The sequence below is a fragment of the Pterocles gutturalis genome, unplaced genomic scaffold, assembly GCF_000699245.1.
Source record: "Pterocles gutturalis isolate BGI_N339 unplaced genomic scaffold, ASM69924v1 scaffold38887, whole genome shotgun sequence".
In the NCBI taxonomy this organism is placed as follows: domain Eukaryota; kingdom Metazoa; phylum Chordata; class Aves; order Pterocliformes; family Pteroclidae; genus Pterocles; species Pterocles gutturalis.
In genome coordinates, this window is record NW_010109136.1 from 45,913 (window position 1) to 68,179 (window position 22,267).

Sequence of the window (22,267 nt, forward strand, 5' to 3'; positions counted from 1 at the left end):
CATTTCTTTCTTTATTACACACCACGAAATTTGGTTTTCTAGACCAAAACATGCAGAGACTGAACACTCCATCTAGGATTCAGAAACAATAAGTTTACTAAGAAATTATTAGGTCCATTTCAGAAGTTCCACTATCGAATGTTTAAATTGAAAAGGCAGCTCAAAGAAACATATTAGAGTCACTTACCAAACTTACAAGCTACCCTGATGCCGTTACGTACTCGAGAACAATCCTTGCCTATTTTTGCTTCCAGAGTATCAAATACCATGCGCATACATTTGTTATGTATGCATGAAGACATAACATTTTGAAAACTAAACCTGCTATCCTTATTGTAAAGACCAAATTTCTGATTTGTGCGCCGTTACCCATCTCTCCGCTTCTGACTTGCAAATAAAACCATCACTCCCACTGCCCCAGACACCAGCTGATATATTACAACCAACTTTTTCCTCCTGGGCCATTTCCATACCAAGTCTATGAACATACACTCTTCAGGAGCAATTTTATTTCTGAAGCATTTTCCTTTGAGGGTCCAGTGATGCTGAGAACTGTTGCATACGGGTTTCTGTCACCGAGTACCAGCAAGTGTCAACGGGGAGTGTTTTAACAGCCGTGGCAGTGACCGCATGCGTGACACTAGTTCGTTACTACACAAACCATTCATTATTTGCAGCCTCCCTCAGCAGTGGCATCCCTGGGGAAAACACTGTTTTGGCAGCCATCAAGGAAAATCCCTACAAGTCCCAGTTATGACATGCACAGAGATGAAACCAAACTTACTGTATCTGAGACAACAGTTACAGTAAAGTCATGACCAGAAAGTTCTACAAAACATGATTAGAAGCAAACAGGAAACAATTTACCTGTCATAGTAACTAAAACAGCAGATAGATTTTTTTCTAGCTGAAAATTCATTTATTAAAAACACGTGTACTGTCCATGGAATGTGAAAACTACCCTTCCTTTTTAAGTTCATTGAAACCAAGCATTCAATTGAGCAGTTGTGAACATCTTCCTAATTTCCTAAAAGTGTAAGACACTGATGAAGTAGTTCTATCTTGACAAAAAAAAAAGAATTACTATTAAACCTTCTATGAAAACAGTGATGACAGATTTCTGCAACTGGCACCAGCTGCTCTAAGGCTACATGGGTCTTGTGAGGCACAAAGATCATCTACTAGATTTTTAAAATGCAGATGACAATGCCACAAGTCTCCTGTCATCTCCAGTGCATAACCATGAGCTGACAAATTTGAGTTCAATAGACAACTGCTTAAAACCATCTTCTGTTTAATTGTACTTGGGCAGCCAAAGAGAGGAACAGGCCTTTGAAAGCCATGCTGCAAGGAAATGCCTCCTGGAATTACAGACTATTTCAGCTTCTCGAGCCTCTCCACTTACAGCGACATCCTTTCTTCCACAGGTGACAAGCTATACAAATTGAAATGGCTGTTTCCAAATCAGTCGCAGGAAACCTAACTGGCTGCAAACGTTTAAGTGTATAATTACCTACCTATGAATATTTTCACTTCTAGATTATTAAATGTTACCCAACTCGTACAATTTCCTCTATTAGCATATTAATAATACGCGTAGATGAACTTTGGTTTTGCACACCTGATGACTGACAAAATCCGGTACCAGCAGACAGCATTAAGTTTTCAGTCACTGGCATAATTTTCTGCTCATCACTGCTTCCATCACCTGTTGAATTCTGTTCATCATTTTCTTCCTTATCAGATGAGGAAGAAGAAGTGACAACCACCTTCTTTTTTGACACTTTCTTTTTTGAGTTACTCTTTCTACTTTCTTTCCTTGATCCTCTTTTAATCTTTTTCTTACTGTCTTCATAAGACTCCCCATCAGAAGAGGACGAGTCATTCTGTTCTTTCTTGGAAATTTTCTTTTTGTGGCTTATTTTTTTCTTTTCTTTATTTTCAGTTTGTTTTTTCCTCCGCATGGCATCCTCAGAAGAACTCTCCTCTTTTAGGGGAGATTTCTCAGCATCAGAGGAGAAATCAATGTGCACTCTTTTAGATACTCTCTCTCTTAAATTCCTCCTTTTCTCTTCCTTAGGCACTGGCTCATTTTTAGTTTTGTCATTTTCAGAAGAATTGCAACTTCCTTTCTCTGCAGATGACTTTTCAACATCAGAAGAGGAACCATCTTGTTCTTTCTTGTAACTTTTGTTTTTCAGTTTTTCAGATTTCTTCGCTTTGCTTTCTGATCCTTTTTTACTCTTTAATCCATCTTTTGAAGAATCCAAATTAAGCTGCTTCTCTGCAGATTTCTCAGTACCCTCTGAAGAAGAATCTTCCTCTGCGTTTTTCTTTTTCAAATCCTTGCTCTTCTTAACTTCAGTTAGCTTTCCACCTTTAGGACAACTCTCCTCTTTCTCCAGTAAAGACTTTTCAGCATCAGAAGACTCATCATTCTTTCCCGTCACAGTTTTTTCTTTTAAGTCTCTGTTTAGCCCTTCCTTAGCAGCTGATCCCTTACCAGTTTTTTTATCTTTAGAAGAATGATTAATCTCCTTCTCTGGGGAAAAGTTTTCAGCATCATCATCTTCAGAAGATTTAGCTCTCTGTTTCCTCAAATTCACCTTTCTCTTACTACTTACTTTTTTCCTCTGCTCTTCTTCAGAGGAATCATCACTATCTTGTTTTCGTGAATATTTTTTCTTAGCTTTTTTTGCAGACTCAATTTTACTCAAAATTTTTATTTCTTTTTCTAACTCTGAATCATAGTTTGAAGAATCTGAATAGTTTTGTCGTTTCTTTTTAGCAGCAGCAGAGTTTTTAGCTGATTTGCCTCTTTTAGTCTCTAAATCTGAACCAGAACTGGAACTTTTCCTTTTTCTTTTTCCATTTTCATCCTTTACTGGTTGATCCTTTGGCAAATTTAAAGTCTTTTGATCATTTGTTGGTGCTTCACTATTGCTATCAATATCTGAAGAACTGTGACTCATCATAGCTACTTCTTTAAGAACAGCTGGCATCTCATCAGAATCTGAGCTATGATCTAATACACGTGTCTTCTTTGATTTAGAAAGTTTATTAGGGCTAGGACCATCAGCAGGACTGTCAGAAGTATTTCTTTTATCATTTTTCCTCCTTGGCTGTTTTGATGATTTTCTCTTTCGTTTTTCATTACTTGTGTCATTGCTATCTTCTTCCGAGGTTGATGTTAAAGGACTGACGTCTGTTTGGCGCCTCAGAGGTGTGGTCTTCACACGCGGTGATCTCCTGAGATCAGATTCCTCTACAGGCGAGACGTTTTCGTTCTCCGTAGATGGCTCACTGCCAGCATTGTGATTTTGTTTTACAGAATCAGAGTTTTCTGCTTTAGCAATTACATCAACATCCTTACTTCCTTTTTCTAGATTGCTGTCTTGATCTTCAGTTTTAACTCTAGACTCTGAAAGGGAAACAGGAGTCAATTTTACAATCAATTCCTTTGTTCCTTTAGCTGATGATTTTAACTTAGTACCACCTTTGGTATCTTTCACAGGAGTGTTCAGTTTTGTATTTGAATTTAGAGTCTCATGATCTGTTCCTGTATTTCCATTATCTTGCTCATCTGATGCATTCTGAATCTCCATAGCAGATTCTAGAGTCTCAAAAATATCTTCAGGAACAGATGAGGGAATAGACACTATATCCATGTCCAAAGCCTCTGTACTATTAGGTTCATACTGAGGTTCTTCATTTTTGCCAGACCTTTTATCTTCACCAGAAGTACACTTGTTATCTGTTTGTTCCACTGTTGGAACACTTTGATCCATGGGCTCGCTGTCAGGCTGTTCTGATACAACTTTTTTCTGTGTCTTTACGGTGTCATCTTCTTTTAATGTCACATGTTCCTTTCCTTCATCTTTTTTCACCTCATTTTTTTCTGATTTAGCATCAGTTTTTTTCTCTTTGGTATTTTTATCTTTGATTTTAACATTCAAAGCCTGAATCTCCAGGTTCAGACCTTCTTCTAGTGCTAGATGAGCTTTCTTCATGTCATTCAACACAGATTTAAAAGCTTTTAGCTGACAAAGTTGCACAGTTGGACTTATTTCTCCATTTTCTGCAGCGTTTTTCAAAAAGCTTACAAAGCTAGAATTCAGATTTGTTGTAGTTTCAACCAGCTTTTTTGTTTTCTTAAGTAAGTCTTTTGGCACCACTAGTGCTTTATAAGAGTATGTTAGTGAACCTGAATATGAACCATCTAGTTTTTTTTCTTCACCATTACAATTTGAATTATTTCTCTTTGGAGAAAACTTAACTGTATGTTCATGTATTTTACTTTTTTCACTTTCAATTCTCATCTTTTTTTTGTTTTGTTGCAGTAACTGCTCTAAATTTTCAAAGACACTGTCACATGCAGTGACCAAGTCCAACAAAGGCTCTGGATGGCAAACATAGCAGTGCCACTGGTTATTTTCATCCAGTATAGTCGATAGCTCCTTTCGACCCAGGTTACGCAAAATGCACTTTTTACAGAAGGCGTTATGGCAAAAGTCACAGCAAATCAGATTTCCACCTTCAGCACACCACCTGAAATGAGACATAAGAAACAGAAGAGTCTTCACTCCATATCAACAAGGTGACAAATTTGAGAAGTTTATGTATTTTCCACTATTTGATAAAGAATTTGTATTTTAAAAATTCAGGTGACAAACACATATCCATCGGTTGAAAAAATTATTAAAAGCATGACTGCAAAGCACTCAACTGAAAATTGGAAAGTCAGAAAATTTAGGTATTAGATGAACAGTTCACAAAGCTGAAATGGTCAGTAACATCCAAACACAATTTCAGCACCAATTTTAAATAAGAGCAAAAATTAATTAAATTTTATTTTCCCTGTTTCTTCTGAGAATTAAAAAAAAAAATTCTTTATTTTACAGCAAAACAAATTAGCTGAAGTCTTTCTAGACATTACTGGTATATTACTACTGCAGGTACATATGAAAAAAAAATATGTTTTTTGATCTATGTCTAGATTGTATAGTCTTTGATGAAGACCTGAAAAGTGGCTGACAAGTAAAGCTCACAGGCATCACAGGCCACACAACTTTGACTGGATTGTACATTTAGATATTTGACATAAGAACAGAAGAGTACTTCAGTATTTCAAAAGTGGGAGACACATCTAAGTTTCTGTGGCTCATGAGGTTTAGAATTTCAGATCTATCCCCACCTTTAAAGTGTTTGTAAGGTGGCATGCTATTTAGTTAAAAATGTGATGGCTTAGACATGTTTGCTATTGGATTTCTTTATATTTTCCTGCTAATTACTAAAATAACAATCAAATATTAAAAAAAAACCCTAGGGTTGAGCATTTCTTGGTGAGAATTGTTGATTAAGCTCTTACGTACTGGTCTTTATCTGTCAGTAATTTCATTATTACAAAAAAAAACCAAACCCACAAAAAGCCAAAAGAAAACAGAAGAGCTGTGGGAGTTTTTTCAGTTTTTGTACACTTACCTACACTGTTCATCCATTCCATCTGAATCACGGCTAATGTCATCACTCATGTAATACTTGTAGCAAGTCTATAAAGAGAGAGAATTTTTTGTCAGATCTCAGCTGGACTTCAGTAATTCATATGATTTGGGCACAGAAAGAAACCATTAAAAGCAGCACCTACAAGGTCTTCAGCATTCTAACCCTTTTACGTTTGTGTTAATCTAAAACCCATCTTCCATAGATATAAAATCCATGACTTCTTATTTAGACGGCTTAACATTTATTTGAAAATTAAATAGGCTTTTGTTTGAAGGCTGTGTATTTGCATATTTTAAAACACCAAGTTCTAAAATATTCTTTTCAAATCTATATGTTTTCCATCTATTACCTAGGTAAATCAACACCACATCTTCCCTGACACAATTAATCCTACATAAATTAGAACTTTCAGCCATATGCTCCTTATGTTAGCAATCCATCCCATAAGACTCTAAATAAAAAGGTCTTCAGTATTTATCCTGATTTTAACATCTAAGGCTTCAATTTCCAAGAGCAAACGAAGCATTTTCATTGAAAAATTGGTAATAGTAAGGAAAAATACACACAACTCAGCTAGTAGTAGCAGTGGCTTCAGTTGCTGAATTCTTTAAACCAAATTTTCATGGTGTGTTTTTTTTTTTTTTTTTTTTACAGTTGCTAGTAAAGAAGGTTCTCCCAGACTTGAAGCTCTACTTTGAACAGGGATTAATCCAAGCTATTAGCTAAATTCTGTCCTTTTACCCAGTGAATGAGTGAATTCAGAATCCAGAAAAGGTTTCAGCACCTGAATTTAAAATGATGATGGCTCTCTATCTGGAACAGAGTTACACACATTTCTTCAACTAAATTAAACAAACAAAAACAAACAACAAAATCCCCCAGTAAAAGCTGATGCTTAGACACTTGTCAGAAAATTTTAGTCAAAGGGAAACAGCTTCTCAAGTCTGAGACCGTTTACTTAAGCAGGAGAAAAATAAGGGAAGAACTAGGCACACAAAGTAACGGAAGACATGGAGTATGCAAATCAGGGTCTTCCACTCCTCTCTCATTAACCTTTCAGTTAAGCAAAGATACAGAAAATTCATGAGAAATAACACAAGCTGCTATTGAACCCAACATACTAAACAAACTTCAAAAATGAGCCAGATAACTCGCATGCATCACAAGAACGTGTACAGCTACGTGTTAAGGATTTTCAAGTCTAGGAACAAGAGTTAGGACTCCAGTGAAGACTGAAAACAGTCATCTTGTAAGCTGATTTTTCTAAAGCATATTTTATAAAAGAAACAAGCCAGAATGAATAGAAGAAATGAGCTAGGACATTAGACTAGATGCACACGTCTGAGGTAGTATGTCAGCTGAATATGAACATTAATTGGGAGAGAAGCAGGAGGAGGGATGAGAAGGGGAATGCTAAATGTGTACTGTAACACAGATCTGTATCTCTCTATCTCTAGAGGTATCTTTATAAATAGAGATATGCCAGAGAGATATCTCTATATCTCTTTGAAAAGTAAAAAGCATCTCCACAATAGGAGGCAGAGATATTTCCTTCCTCCTCTGTTCCCCCCCCTCTTCCCACTGCAGGCAACTTAGAGCCTAACTGAAGCCATCATGACACCATGTAGCTGAAGACCCAGATGCTAGTTTTGGGTTATGGACTACACCACCGTTACAGAGGCTGCCATAAACCAAACCAGTCCAGGAGCTGTACACAAGTGAAAGCGAGATAGCCTTGAAGCCACTTTTCTGCTTCTTATTCCAACGCGGTTTAACACACAATGCTGTACCAGGAGATCCAGAGTTGAATCTGCTCTTATAACACATTATGAGTAGGCAGAAATTTCAGACTCATCATTTAACATGAAAAATTCACAAAATTTATAGCTTTAAAACTGTAAAAATACATTACAGAGAAACCACAATGAGTTTAACTGGGCTATAAGAAAATAGGAATATAAACTTATAAGCTCTATTTGCCTTTTTGTTTTCTGCTTTTAGTTTCCTTCATAGTAACAGTTAATGACTACAAAGTTTATGGGCTAATAAACAAGAACTATTCCCACAAAAATCCCACCCAAATCAACTAATATGACATTTCAAACAAAACCAAACAGTACAAACTGTAGAACTGTTTACCACATACCTTACAAATAAGAACTTTCAGTGTAGGATGTCTATAGATTGAATCCTTTTGAAAATGGTTCACCTGTTGCCCACAAGCTGTACAGCTTACAATTCCATGTAGTCCTTCCTCTATAGAGAGGATTATAAACCACACATTAATTGTTTTCATTTTTACTTTTTTTTTTAAATAAATCTGTATATACCTATTTCATTTTCTTACAATATTGGACTGTTAGGTTTTTCATTATGTGTTTACTTCTTTACCACCCAGCATTAGAGAAATCTTTCTGTAATCCGTCGCCACTTAAAGACCGAAAGAATTTCCCTGTAACTTCTGTACTCCAGTTGGGGCCAAGATACAATTTTTTGCCTTTGAGAGATTTAATTTGGATGAACTGGTCACCTCATGAGAACACACCTAAATAAGAGTAATCAATAAAACTCTTTCAAAGCAGCCCTGATATTCTGTACAACCTCCCTCATTTAATCTTTGGTCATAAAATACTATTTTAATTAATGTTTGCATTATGGTCTTTCTTTCACATAGAGTTTTAGTTTCTCAAAGAAAAACATTGGAAACCATTACAGAAGATGCATAAAATCCTTATAACAGTGTCTGAAAAATCTTTTTTTTACTTTTTGTTCCCTTCTTGACGGTGGTTTTTGGGGTTGTGGGTTTTTTCTTTGAAACTACACTTTTGCTAGAACACATATATTCTTACCACCTCGCTGACTGCTCCCACTGTTTGTGTACCACTCTGCTGCTGTAGCTACACTTGGTCAAAAAAGCATTTCTTTAATGACAGTCCCCCAATTCACTTTGAAAGGCGGTGAACTCAGGGTTGGAAGGCCCGCTACAGGCCAGGCTGTTAAACCAACTAACATGTTCTGTTTTCAGCAGCAGTGATGCTTTCAAGAAGAAGCACAATCATTTGTGAAAGCTCATACACTCAGTTCTTAACGTAACTCGGGATCAAGCAGCCAGATGTTTGATACGAGATCACTTAACTCTGCCTTGTCCTTTGCCGTCATGTTCAGTAGGTAGTGTAAGGAAACTACCTCAAGTGGTTAATTTAATGCTCACAGCCTGAGCACAGACTATATCTACGTTGTTATTTTTCTAAATAATCACTACCACAGGATTAGAATCAAGCACCAACACCACAACACTAGGAACTGAATGAACATTCTCAAGACGCAACACAAGCTACTAGCAATGTGCTATGGAAGCACACTCTCCAATAGCTTACAGGCCAGTCAGAACAACTTATACACCCTTACAATTCAGTGAAAATTGCAGGTGAGAAATTCTGAATACAAGATTTATTTTTTTTACACTTCAATGCATGCATGACTGCACGTGCTGCTGAGCTCATGGACTTGCAAAGGACTTCTTACGACCTCAAAAACAGCTCAGACGCCCATTTCAAAAGCTGCTGGTAAACCTCTAATAAATGCATCCATCATATTGAACTACTTGGAAAAGAATGCCACATTCTATTACACCAAGCAGCACAGAAACCTACCCAGGCTTGATCAAACATCAGAGTCCTTAAACATGTGTAAGAATCACAGAGGGTAACTGCCAACTGAGGGAAAACAAGCTGTTCACTGTCAAGTCTCAAGCCACTTCCCCCCCTCTACAACTTTAAGGGGAAGCACTACTGCCTCCTTCCTACAATCTGCAAGCTGGCACAAGAACAAAAAGAGGGTAATTTATGAGGCAAAACTTTGTAAATCATGTTACTGCTACAAATTGTGACAATCCAAAGAAATTAAACAACTACTAACTCATTAATACTGAGAAAATACCTACTTAAAAAACATTCCTAACTATGAGTTTATTAGGAAAAATACAACCATAAACATTCTGCAAACACGAAACTTGAAAATAAGGACTGACACAATGCCTCTTACAGTCTTGGATAAGAGCAATGGAATGCTAGAAAGGCAACAGTTCCATTACTACCACTATTTTTGATATGAACAGGACATATAACACCCAATAAAAATGCAAAGATGCACTCTGCAAAGAACAAGAGGGACTGGCACATTTTATTTTATTGTTATTATTTATTTACGTGCACCATTCATAGAATTTAGGATCTCAAGTCGTTGGGACCACATGCTGAAGTGCTTAAACCAGTAATGCTTAACTTAGCCTGTGCACAGGCTGGGCACCTCATTCTAGTAGCAACTGCCACTTCATGGAACTAGACTTGCCACACAGAGGTGTGGAAAAAATAGATCGGCACAACCTCTTCTGCGCACGTCGCAAAATAAAACTGATTTGATACAGTCCTAATCCAGCTGCTCTTGGGGTAGACATGTCCCCTGCCCGGCTACCCTTCCTGGTCTGGAAATGGGGACAGCACAGGAGCAGGCAGTACTTATTCCACTTCCCTGAAAGCTGACAGGAACTTAACACATGTGCTGGATAGCTTTAAAATCAAATCAAAGCTTATCAGCAGCGACACAGATATAGCTGAGCTTGCCCTAAATAAAGGGATGGATTAAATAAACTCTTGATGTCCCTTCCAAAACTATTATGTCAGGCACCAGTACACGAGCAACCAGTCCAGATAGACGAAGGAAGGCCTGCAAGTTCTCTATGGATGGAGAAAAAAGGCTGGAAGGGCAGGTCATATGAACTGTCCTGGGGAGGCAGACAGAGGCCACAAAGCTCAAGCAGAAGAGTCCTATCTTTTCAACACTATACCCCTGAAGATTTATGTTGGGCCTCTTGTAAAACTGTTATAAACACAAATGGAAAAAGCATTCTTATATGCTGAAGAGGACACCTTGCATGAATAGAATGAAACTGACTTTCAAAAATGAATAATTCAGCAAAAACATCAATGCTCAAAATGTGATTAAAATCACGCATGAGCCCATATGTATGCACAAGCACATTTCCACACAGTCGCATTTCACTCCTTTTCAACCACAGATGGAAAAATAGAACTTATTAAATTATAATAATGCTTTTAAGAGAGTATCTCGAATGATACAGTGGGAAGAACGAATAGTGTGTATAAGAGAGCTGTTTGAACATCCTGGGTACTGCTGTAGGCGTGTGAACTAAGGTATTGATAGCATATTAATGAAAATATCTGCCTTCTTATTGGCTACTTTATACACAATCCTCCCTCTCCATTACTCTTTTGGAAAAAAAATGGGAGAGATGAATTCCTGTTATCACTGTCACGCACCTAACTTCTCCTCAGTTTTAGCAGCAGGTACAGAAAACCAGCTGGTGCAACAGCTTTTCAAAGATAATCCTTAGAAGGGCCCACTGGCAGGGAATTTCTCACAATTGAAGGCCAAAACAAAAAAGCCTTTAAATTGTTGGAAGTTTTAGGTTTCTTGTTAGCTCACTGGTTCATACTATGCCTATACGTGTCCCTACTCAAATATGGCTGCTTTCTTGGAGAGTCAGTGCATGTTCCCATATCAACGGTGTTCCAGTAGAACTCCTTACAGGAAGAAATACTTCTAACACTTGATTGCAACCAAGCAATTGTTCTGAAAACAAAGCAAGAGGGGTCTATATGGAGTACCTAAGGATGCAACCTATAGCTACTGAAAATAAGAAGTTTAAGGGGAACTAATCTTAGCTTTCACTGCTGCATTGCAGTGGCAGCAGTGGAGGCTAATTTCAGCCACCTAGAATCCTTTATGAACAAAAAGCCAGAAGAGTGGAGGTATTTTTAGGATAATTTATTGGAAATATGAACAGTTTTTCGATGTACCAAATGTGGTCATCAGCAACAATTTAAACCCGTTTTAATAAATGTTTTAAATTGTCTTTACCTCCACGCTTTTTGGGAGCTTCAGGTTTCATTTTAACGGTATTTCTGCTTCTAAATTCAGGCCCTTTAAAATCATCTTTGTCTTCATTCAGCACTGGCTCAGGCTGTACAACCACTGTACCTAGAATAATTTTATTTAGAAATTGGAAACCATTACACATCCAAATGAAGTGCAAAATTCCTCTTTAAATAAAAGCCAACATTGTATCTTAAAAAAAAAAAAGTGCAATCTGTTGACTAAAATTCAACAAAGCTTTGAATGCATGGATGTTCACAGAAAAAAAAAAACCAAAAACACCCCACCACACACTTCAAATTATGACAGTTTTGCAGTTGTAGGACAAAAGCCAAAGACTGAATGGGCTATGAGGAGCAAATTCTACTGTCTCTGCCCTTATGTGGCACACGCAGAACAGGACTGTCATATTCCTGGGTGTGTGAAGTACCGGAATTTGCGGTGCAATGCTACAAATAAAGGACTTGGGTTAGGTGACTTAAATCTATCAATAGCCTTAGAGTAACTACTCTTTTCTGTCTCTTTTCCCCCTTCTATCCAGTTTCCCTCATCTTAATTTATTTCAATATGAAATAAATGAAAAAGCAATGCCATAGAACCTGGTTCATCTTTAATAAAATTCAGAAATTCATTTTATTATTTAAACAGAGAAGAGTACTAATCAAAATTATGTGAATAAAAAACCATCTTTCCTACTTAAGAGCTCAGTTTTAATACTTCTGTTGTGGGGACACTGGAAATAATTTAACATTTTGAAAAAATACTTTTAAGTGACTGTTTTAAATACTGCTACTCACGCAGTGAACGCCAGTGGTCCCTCCAATTTTTCCTGTAACTTTCATAGGTAAGAAATGGAAAAGATTACTCAAACTCATATTAGAGTTAAAAAGGGTGGGATGTAGGCTTATAGTATTAACTGTTTTAAAAGGGTCCTTAAAAATAGATCCAATAATGACATTTCCCCTCCAGATTTAGTTTTGCTTTTGTTGATCTAATTGTTAATAACCTCGAAGACAGAACAGTAAAGGAAACAAAACTTGCAACTGATAGAGTTTGAGACTTCTACAAAAGAAGAGAAATAAATCGTTTCCCCTGTTTCGTGTTGGTTTTATACAGATGTCAGTAGACATTTGAAATTAAGCCACCAGCACATCCTGGTGTATCCACAGATTAAACTAGGCTGGGTTCAAAACTAAAGGTGCATGGTTTCCTCTTTTAAATGCGTGTGCGCAAGGTGCGTGTGTTTGTGCAGTAGTATGTATGTTCATATACAAAAGCCAACAGGATCCAAGACAGGCATTTTACTAATACATGTTCATTCTAGTTAATTATTTATACTGCAACACAGTCTTGGCTAATTTGCTGAATTCAGAAACAAAGAAATACATGAACTACCTTTAGGCAAGCTTTGCATATCAACATCGTTTTCTGAGTTTTCATTTGAAACATCTTCATTTACAGTTTCATCTAAGATTTGTTCATCATCTGATCCAACATATTTTGTTACAACTGTAGGTTTCCTACATAGACAGAAAAAAACTCATATCATGACAAATACCACATATTGCAACACAGGTGAGCCTGGTGCTTGGCAAGCAAAACACCATACTAACTGGGGAAACTTATGTTCTTTATTTAAATTCATTCAAGACATTATGAGGTGCGGTGCTCCAAGTTATTAAAATAAGTTGTTGGCTAATTTTCTTGTTAGGAACAGGAATTCTCCCCTCCTATGTGAAATAAAAAGATATACTAATAAAATATTTTTGTTTCACAGGCTTGCAGTATTAAAGAGAACACACAGATATTAGCAAACGACAAAAAGCACCCTGGCAGAAAAGATGCTTGCAAGGAAATAAAGTAAATGCAGAAAGAAATGAAAAAGCTGAATACTGAATAAAAGGACCAGTTGCCAGAATTACACACAGCATAATTTGGAAACAAATCAATTAAAATGAAGTAACTTATTAAAAAAAAAAAGAATTATGAGTGTAATTTTCAGTTGTCTGAAGGTAACACATGAACCACTGCAGGATACTGGTTTTGTCAGTATCAGGCATAGTGTGATAAATGTATGAGTGAAAATACCTTTAGTGACAGCCAGGAAACAAAACATCAAGACTGCAAAAAGAATATAAATTAAAAAGACATTGGATCGAGAAGATGAGGGAGAAATTAAAGGCAAATATAAAACTGCACTTGCAAATATGGAATCAAGACCAACAGACAAGGGAGAATGAAGGATACTATTTAATTCCAGCGGACATGATAAAATAAACAAACTTGGATAAAAAGGAGAGTGAAAAGTGATCTATACTTTTAAAGAGCAGTAAGAAGGCAGCTGTTGATATCGTGCATTTAGAAGAGGTCACTTATCTATGCAGTATATTAGGATTTTAAAAAATCACGAGGACATAACTTGAATGAGCATCAGCTGAGAGCAAAAGATGAGGAGTGTTACTAGGATAAGTCTGCTGTCACTTAAGCCACAAATAATTTGTCTCGTGTAGGTTCACACGGGTTGGTGAACAGCTGACTCCATACTTCTTAAAATCAAAGAGCAAAAAAGGATTAAGCAGAGATACAGCGAATGGCAGTTTCTGCACAGGTCAACTTCAGAGCACATTTTGATTCCACAGACTCCCAACAGTAAGGTACATAAAGCCTTTTTTCCATATGACCCAATTTACATTTTTAGAAGAAACCTGCATGTAGAAATAGCGAGAGTGATGGAACAATTGTATAAACACCTCTGTCCTGAACATACAGGATAGTATTGTTGTCTTTGTTAATAAAAATCAAGCTTTATGATCTTAACCTTTGACCCTGAAAGATGGTTTGAATTTTAAGTGCACCATGAGACTTTTTTTACTAGTACTCTGCTTACTTAGTGGATTTATATGGGTATATGCTATAAGTATCCTGCAGAGTACATGGACTTTTCTGTAGTTTCACATGCCAAAAAGAATTTATTTATTTTTATTCTCCAAACCAACCTTTTTGAACGTGATGATCCTAAGGATTTGGTTCTTTCTGAAGAACTACTGCCCTAAAAACAAGAAAAAAATGTAAAAGTCAACACATTTGTGACCAAGTGAGCTGTCAATAAAAACAGAACACATCTCAGAAGTCACTAAGCTCCCTATGCATATATCTTGAAAGAAATCAAGAGAGGGCATTGTTCTGAGACATTCAGGAGAAACCCTGCATGTATCTCAAGCACTGAGTCTTCATGAAATTGAGCAAATTGCTTGCAATTCTCAGCTTGCACTACCTGCTGAAAGCTCCCTCAGCTTTCTGGAGCAGGGACTCAGAACGGCTCATGATCACTGGTCGGTCCTGATCCTGCTCTGTGTATCCTCACCGCAACGTTAACTTGCACGAGTAGCGCATGGAAGAATGGCCTCACGCATACCCAACGTGCCTCCATGCTGCTGTGCTCTTTCACTTTTTTACAGTTCACCAGCATTCCTCACAGCCCTTAGTGCTGCAGTAGCTTATGCAGGTCTACAAATGTTTTTCCACATGATGTGAAGAAACCATCATCTTTTTGACACACAGATAGAGAGGGTTCTTGAAGGCTGGCACTAGGGAGCTATCACTAGTATGTATCCAGGAATTGCCAGCAGAATGCAGACACTCATCATCTGGCTCATGTGCCAGAAAGGGCTGTCTGTCTTTACATGAAAACTGATTTTTCAGAGGCTTGTGCATGCATACCATAACTATATTTGGGCAGTATCAAATAAATACCTGAATTTACTGCAATAAAGGCAAACTAGGGCAGGACACAGGCACTTGTACTTTCTCTACACATTAACATGCTGTCAACCAGAACATTTCCAACAGGAGAGTAGCTATTAGTAAGACACACCACCTGAAAAATGTCTTTGATGTGTGTAACACGCCACATAGAAGAAATCTGCTCATGTGTAATAAAGATCCTGTATCTCCATCTTTTTTCCTTTTTTTAAAAAGGAAGCATATTTGCCTAAAAGGACAACTAAGTACCTACTGTTACCTGAGTACCAGGGTGTACGTGTAAATATAAGGTAGAGACCAATTATTTTAAACCAAAAATAAGCAAGACCCTGTTTACACATAAGCCAAAGAACAGAATAGGGATAAAAGAATATTAACCAAATTTCTTTAAAAGAAACACTCATTTTGCAATATAGCCAATCTGAATCAATTAACAACACTTTGCATTTCTTAACACAACTGGAATTGCATACCTGAGCTAAGTAAAACCCAACTCTCTAAACAGCATTAGAGACATTTTTCCCAGGAATTACTGTGCAGCAGAAAGACAATGAAGTTGTCAAGTAAATTCATGTATTTCAGTAATTTAGAAACAAAGAAGGGGAGAAACAGGATTGTTTGCACATGCCTAAATCAAAGTGAGTATCATTCAAAATTAAAAATCTTACTTTAAATTTATTTTAAAATATATTACCGCTAATGTTTCTGTTCAGCAGATGTGATGACATTTACTGCATGACTCTGACAATATTAAGTATTTACTGTCAAAGCAACAAAGTGAACTCAGCATTTCCTATACTAGCCTTTATGCACCAGTCATGCAACTAAAATTCAAAAGCATTTTTATTCCTACCTCTTCTCTACTGTTCTCCATCGAAGCTGGACTACTTTTCGGTTCTCTACTTCTACCTATGAAGAGACATTAAAGGAACCCACTGAAATGCAAGAAATATTAAACGTTCTTCAAACTGTACATCACAGCATTGTTTATGTTTCACCAGTGTGAATAAAGATAACTGTGTGACTTTCAGAGACAAACTGTTGCACAACAAAACGCAGCCCCCTGTTTGGCATAAATTTTACACAAATCATTTAGGAATTACTTTTAGTTGCTGACAGGCTGAAAGACAGTCTTTCCATTGGTGAAGAAATATTGAAGAAATGAAAGTGAAACTGTATATGCAGAGATGAAATAGTTGGTGCATTGTTTTAATCTTCAAGAAGTTACTTTAAGTATTTTCTCTTACACATCTTTACCTTAAAAACACAATGTTAAACCTAAGATGATGGAACCACAGACAAAAATCTCATGTGATACAGAGTATGACAGAGAATTCCCATTTCTTCATCCTGGGAACTGTGGAATATAGAACCTAAAGACATGCAACCTGTTAGTATCTGTTTCATCCACCAGTCCAGGTAATGGAAGAGCCACCTTCAAGGTCAGTGATTCAATGAGTCATTCAATATGACGTTGCTCAAAATAACAGCAGCATTTTAATAGATGCACTGCTGAGAAAGATGCAAGTAAAGTGGTAGTATAATTAGAGGATACATATCACAACCATTTGTGATTTTAACATAAGACTGCTAGCACTGCAACTTATTACATCCTTACACTTCAGTTCAGGGAAAAACAAACAATTTTCTTTTACATTTTAAAAAAAATTTATCACTTTGATAAGAAAAATCAAAGCTGAGTGCTTGACCTAGGCTGAATTGTTTGGGTAAATTTAAGCCAAAATTATGCGGCCTTCTGTGCACGTGAAAAGCATCACACGCGCTATTTCCAAACGCAACTGAATGTGCTCCATTGTCAAGTTCCACATGTGACTGGGCTGTACGTGTGCCATCCCCACAGAACAGCCAAGCACGCTGCATCCCCTCACAGCTCCTAGTGCTGACCCAGCGGCACGTGCTCCATCCACTTCACAGCTCTGAGAGCACAGGATTCCCCCGTGACTGCTGCTCCAGGGCAGGCGCTGGTCACTTGAACCAGGGGTAGGGAGTCAGTCTCTCCTATGCTCTCACTGACTCTCCTGCTGGCACCCACATGATGTAGAGGTGGGAGACATTCGATTCAAATGCAAAGAGGATAAAGAAACACTATTAAGGCTCTAAAATCAAGTACTCAAAAATTAAGAAAAGCCAGAATGGAAGGGGGAAGGATGGATGGAATGGAAGGGAAGGAAATTTCCGCAGTTAATTCTGCCATTTCCTAATATTTAAGTGTTTAATTCTTTACATTTCAACATTAATATGTTCTTTTTTAAGAAATAAAATCTGAGATCTCAAAAACAACACTGGAACATGTCTGATCTTAATTAGGAAATGCACCCCTGTCTCAAAGTAAATCTGTATTTTAAGGCAAGGAGCCAAATTCCACTTTGTAACTACAGAGGATAAAGGGAAAAGATTTGTCTTCCCCAGTATGCTGCTCGGCAAAATTTCACTTTGAGATGCATCTATATCACAGTTTAGTTTATTATCCTGATAAAGTATCACGTTAATAATTTATTTTTCCTGTGTTAACAGTTCAGTTGGATGCTGACACAAGGTTAGCACCACATGGCAGCAGACTCTCTGACAAAACATTAAAAGATAGCAACTACACACTGGAAAATCCACCTAAGTTTATTACTTAGACAACAGGAGTTTGAAAATAAACTCGATAACACAGGTAACACACTCCCATTCTCCTGTACTCTATCACTTCAGCACAATTTTTAGCTCTAGACTAAACAGTACAGATTGAAAGGTTTTGCACCTGTGTCCAGTCCTAGCTAAACTGGGAAACAGATTTAACCTAGTTAAATTTGGAAACAAACTTTATTCAGTACTGTTATGAAAAAATGTAACTTTTTATGACTGTAATCAAAACAACTCCTTCCACAACTACAAGGATTGCAAAAGCTTTACTTCAACAGAAAAAATACTGCACTTATATGTTCATAAAAACTGAACAAGGAACTCCTACCACAGCAAATACATGCATGTTTGCTATCTCATGTTTCACTGAAGGTAAATTACCAGTAGGATTAACATTTTTCCACATTTAGAAAAGATTCAGAACCAAAAGAAACATCGGATCGAAGGCCTATTGTATATTTATTATCACTATTTAAATCACATTAAGACTTTGCATAATTGCCCCAGTGAAGTGCGATATAGTGAAATAACACCACAAAGTTATTTGACTTCATGATCATATATACATTGAAAATAAACACATAAAATGTCTTTTTTACCTATGGTTTTGTTTTTAGATAAAGCTGGAGGAGAGTTTGCGTCCTCAGATTCTTCTGATGAGTGAGCCAAGAAGTCATGAAGTTTCTGCACCAATGTATTCAACTTGCTTTCACTGTTAAATGCAAGTAAAACTTGAAGTTACTTATACAACTCACTCTAAATTAGCAAGCGCAAAATTAAACATTTGTTTCTGCAAGAGAATATCAAAGTAAATAAAACCCATACAATTTTGTTAAACTGAGTAGAATAATAGATACAACCTTATTGGCAAAAAAGCACTAAGGACTCTGTTAACAGGAATAATAAAAAGCCTCTTTTAAACAGTTTTTGCTTGTTAAAAGTATTTACAAAATTCAAGAAAGTCTGAGTGGTAATGCTGCTATGACATGAAGACAACAAAAATTCAATTAAGATACTACTTGGTCAGAAGCTGAACAGGTAAAAATAACAAAAACTTTATTACTAAAAATATAACCTTTGTGGATCTAAAACACTAGAAATAATAGCAATATATCACCTACAACCTTAGAAACAAACAGGTCCACTGAGTAGGACTGATCTAAATGCTTATGCAAAGCCTATACAAAATCAGGGATATAGGAATACACCGTGTGTCCTGTATTGGTGTCGTCAAAAACCAACCATGTAGGATCAGATAATTTCTTGATCTGTTTATATGAGTATCCATAATTAATTTATAAAAAAATATTACCCTGGGAATTTTCACCAGAATTTTAGACACCAGAAGCTTAGTCTTGTATATGTACTCGTTACAGTAAAAAGCCACCACCTTTATCCTATGCTTCTGGTAAAAAGCTATACTGCTTCATAACCTACATATCACTCCCTCTCGTTTTACATTGTTTATTTCAGATTTGCTCCTCCCAAAGCTCCTACAATTTCCCTTTCACTAGCTGCAAGTACCCTGTGTGAGCCCAAGGGCAGCCACCCTTCCAGACCCCCTGTATCAGAAGTCACCACTCTCAGCTGTTTGTCACTGCCTTCCTCCTCTCTACAACCTGCCAGCTGATCTGGCTGAGTCATCCTACCTCATCTGCTCCCAGAGACAGGATTTCAAACTGCTCAACTACACTACCCTCTTCATTAAGTTAACCCAGTTAAAGGATACAGGCTTCCATCCTGTCCACTTTTTATCTCCCCGTTACTTACAAAATAGTCTTCAGGTAGCAAGAAGAAATAAGATTTTCTGTCCCTGCTTTACAGGTTGTAGCAACTTTTGAATATTTATTAGAAGCTCAACCCACTCACCTTTACTATCTCTACCATTTCTCTGAACACCAACTTACTAACTTCTGACTTACAATTTAACTTGCTAAAAGAAAATCACCTGGTTTGCCCAAAGGACAAGCAGGCGAGCACTCTCTTGAGCAATTGAGTGCAAGGGGATCATCACATTAATGCAAATGACTATTTAAAGCAGTGAAAACAGCTACCTATAAACTAGCGTAAAACATCCATTTAAAAAAAAAAAATCTGTAACTTCTTTAAATCCTCTGAAGTACTCAAAATACAACAAAATAGCACTTTGCAATATGGACAGATTTTCTGCATGAGTAAAGGACGCTTCTTTTGAGACTACACACATACCATCAATCACTTGAGCAGCTTTGAAAAAAAAGCCTGTTTTACTCTTCAAGAGTACCTTCACATTTTTCTCTCAGTCTGTCTAAAAGTCTTTCCCTGTAATTACTGGACTCAAGCTGCTACACAACTGCCAGTCCCTAAACCTGGGCTTCCCTTTTTGCCATGGATGGAAGATGTACTCTGAAAACATTACAGAAGATAATGGTACACTTCAGTTTTAACAGATTGCATGCTCCACTTCAGAAAGGAGATATAATGACAAATTATTCACATGAAATTAAAAAAAATTAAAGAGTTGTTCAGAACTATTTGACAGTAAAGGTACATAAAGAGATTTTATATCCATTCCAGATGGTCTGAAGAACTAATGCGCATCAAGAAGGGTGCGAGAAAGTACATTTTTGGTAGTAAAAACAAAACCAAAACCCCACATGCGTAATTTTGCTTCATTTAGTTTATAAGTAACTTGTTTTGGAAACAGCATTTCAGAAAAGAAAATGGAAACTTTAGATGAGTTAGAATATTATTGTTCTCAATACAAAACAAATTCAGAATAGTATGCATCTGCCTGTGACTAACACTTAGAACATTATCTACTACCATTTATTAACTCTTACCCTAACTGCCTGTTTTGCCAATTGATGGGCATAGCACAGAGGACACAGGCACCAAAAAAAAGTAAACTTACTTTTACTTATGTTTAAAGTGAGAAAGTAAGGAGGAAAATAGTACAGAGAAAATAAAGCAAGAAAAGGTAAAGCAGCAAGACAACAAGCAAACTACTATAGCAAGCACACAATAAATTAACGCACCTAATCATTACTACACAGAGTTAGCAATAGTAATGAAGAAAGATACATCACCAACTGCCCTATATTACCATCATCCAGATCCGGAGATGCTGGGGAGCCCGTTTACAGCAAGGATTTGGAGAACTCATCCCGGCAATTGGGAAATCTCTATCCAGTGCGTCCACTGTATAGAGGAGGCTTCCAAATTTCCCTGCAAACGGTCCCCGCTTTTATACAGTTAAATAAACAACTTTACATCTTAAGCTGCGAAAAACATCTGGTGTATTTTTTTTCTTCCTTTTTTAACTTTTTCCCACACTTGGCCAGAGCCCAAGAAAAGGTTAAGAAGAAGTAAAGGTGTCTGGTTATCTTTGATTACGCGTCTCTAAACAAAGCTGTCACTGCCCTGCTACCTTCTGTCACGCAGAGGTCTGTTCGAAGGTTTGGGATAGGTTTATCTCTCTTTGGCAAGTAGGGCTACCGTTACACAACTATTATCTTACAGCAAGCGTTACAAGCAATGCTCTATAAGCGTTACAACAAAAGCTTTTATAAATTGGCCTATATTCATAAGGTTATATATTGCATATGTGATCAATATGATAGACACTAGGTATACTGTTAGGCTGTGAGGTTCACCTAGAGGTCAACTTTGGTTCAGGGCCCCACTGCTCAGGCCCTAGTATTTAACTACCCCAAAACTATCATTTGCAGAGCAAAACATTCATGCTGACAAAACAACTACAAAAAAAGAATAACCTACAAACTAATACTAAAAAGTCTTCTCAACTTGCTTTTCCTCTTGATTATTCAGCATTTTGCACCAGAAGCCCATGTTAAGGAACACCAGGTCAAACACAAGTAAAGGTGTAACACTTACTATACTTCACCACAAAAAAAATATTATTTAGGACAATGCTTTACCTAATTTTTTACAAAAGTGATTTTATGTCATGCATTTATAGTTGAAAATATATTATCTATAATTTTTTTAAAGCTTCTACTGCAAAATCCCTTATTCTTTGTAATATATTAATAGACCCACCCACTATGAAATTGATAACCTAAATTTTTTTTTCTTTTTAAAACATAGACCTAAAAATTTAGAACTATCTCAGAAGCACTAAGTGAAGCAAGCAGTCTCCCTCTACCATATAGCAACAGTCTACACTACGAGCGTTTTCAGGCTTGCATGTTCTAAGCAAATGGCTTCACCATCAGTCTAGAGCTATTTCAACACTGGTTAGCCTAATTAAACAGGAATGAAAGGAAAGGTGTCCTACTATTACTGGTTTGGCCATGAACCTGATTTGTGACCTTGGGAAGCCATCTGATAAGAATATAATACCATTTCTTACCTAAATTCAGAGCAAGTGCTGTAACCTTAAACAGTAAACGCCTGG

The 22,267-nt window shown here is 36.9% G+C and overlaps 1 protein-coding gene across 1 annotated transcript in view; it reads right to left on the reverse strand.

The window, feature by feature from the left end:
• ATRX (alpha thalassemia/mental retardation syndrome X-linked) overlaps positions 1–18,573 on the reverse strand; it is a 58,458-nt gene extending 39,885 nt beyond the window's left edge. Inside the window, exons 1-8 of the mRNA XM_010072887.1 lie at positions 18,435–18,573; positions 16,073–16,098; positions 14,454–14,506; positions 12,853–12,977; positions 11,443–11,562; positions 7,649–7,758; positions 5,482–5,549; positions 1,622–4,548 (exon numbers count right to left, since the gene is read on the reverse strand). Of these exons, the coding sequence (XP_010071189.1) occupies positions 1,622–4,548; positions 5,482–5,549; positions 7,649–7,758; positions 11,443–11,562; positions 12,853–12,977; positions 14,454–14,506; positions 16,073–16,093 (3,424 nt within the window). The 5' untranslated portion in view covers positions 16,094–16,098; positions 18,435–18,573. The remainder of the gene's footprint in view (positions 1–1,621; positions 4,549–5,481; positions 5,550–7,648; positions 7,759–11,442; positions 11,563–12,852; positions 12,978–14,453; positions 14,507–16,072; positions 16,099–18,434) is intronic.
• Positions 18,574–22,267: the final 3,694 nt, after the last annotated feature.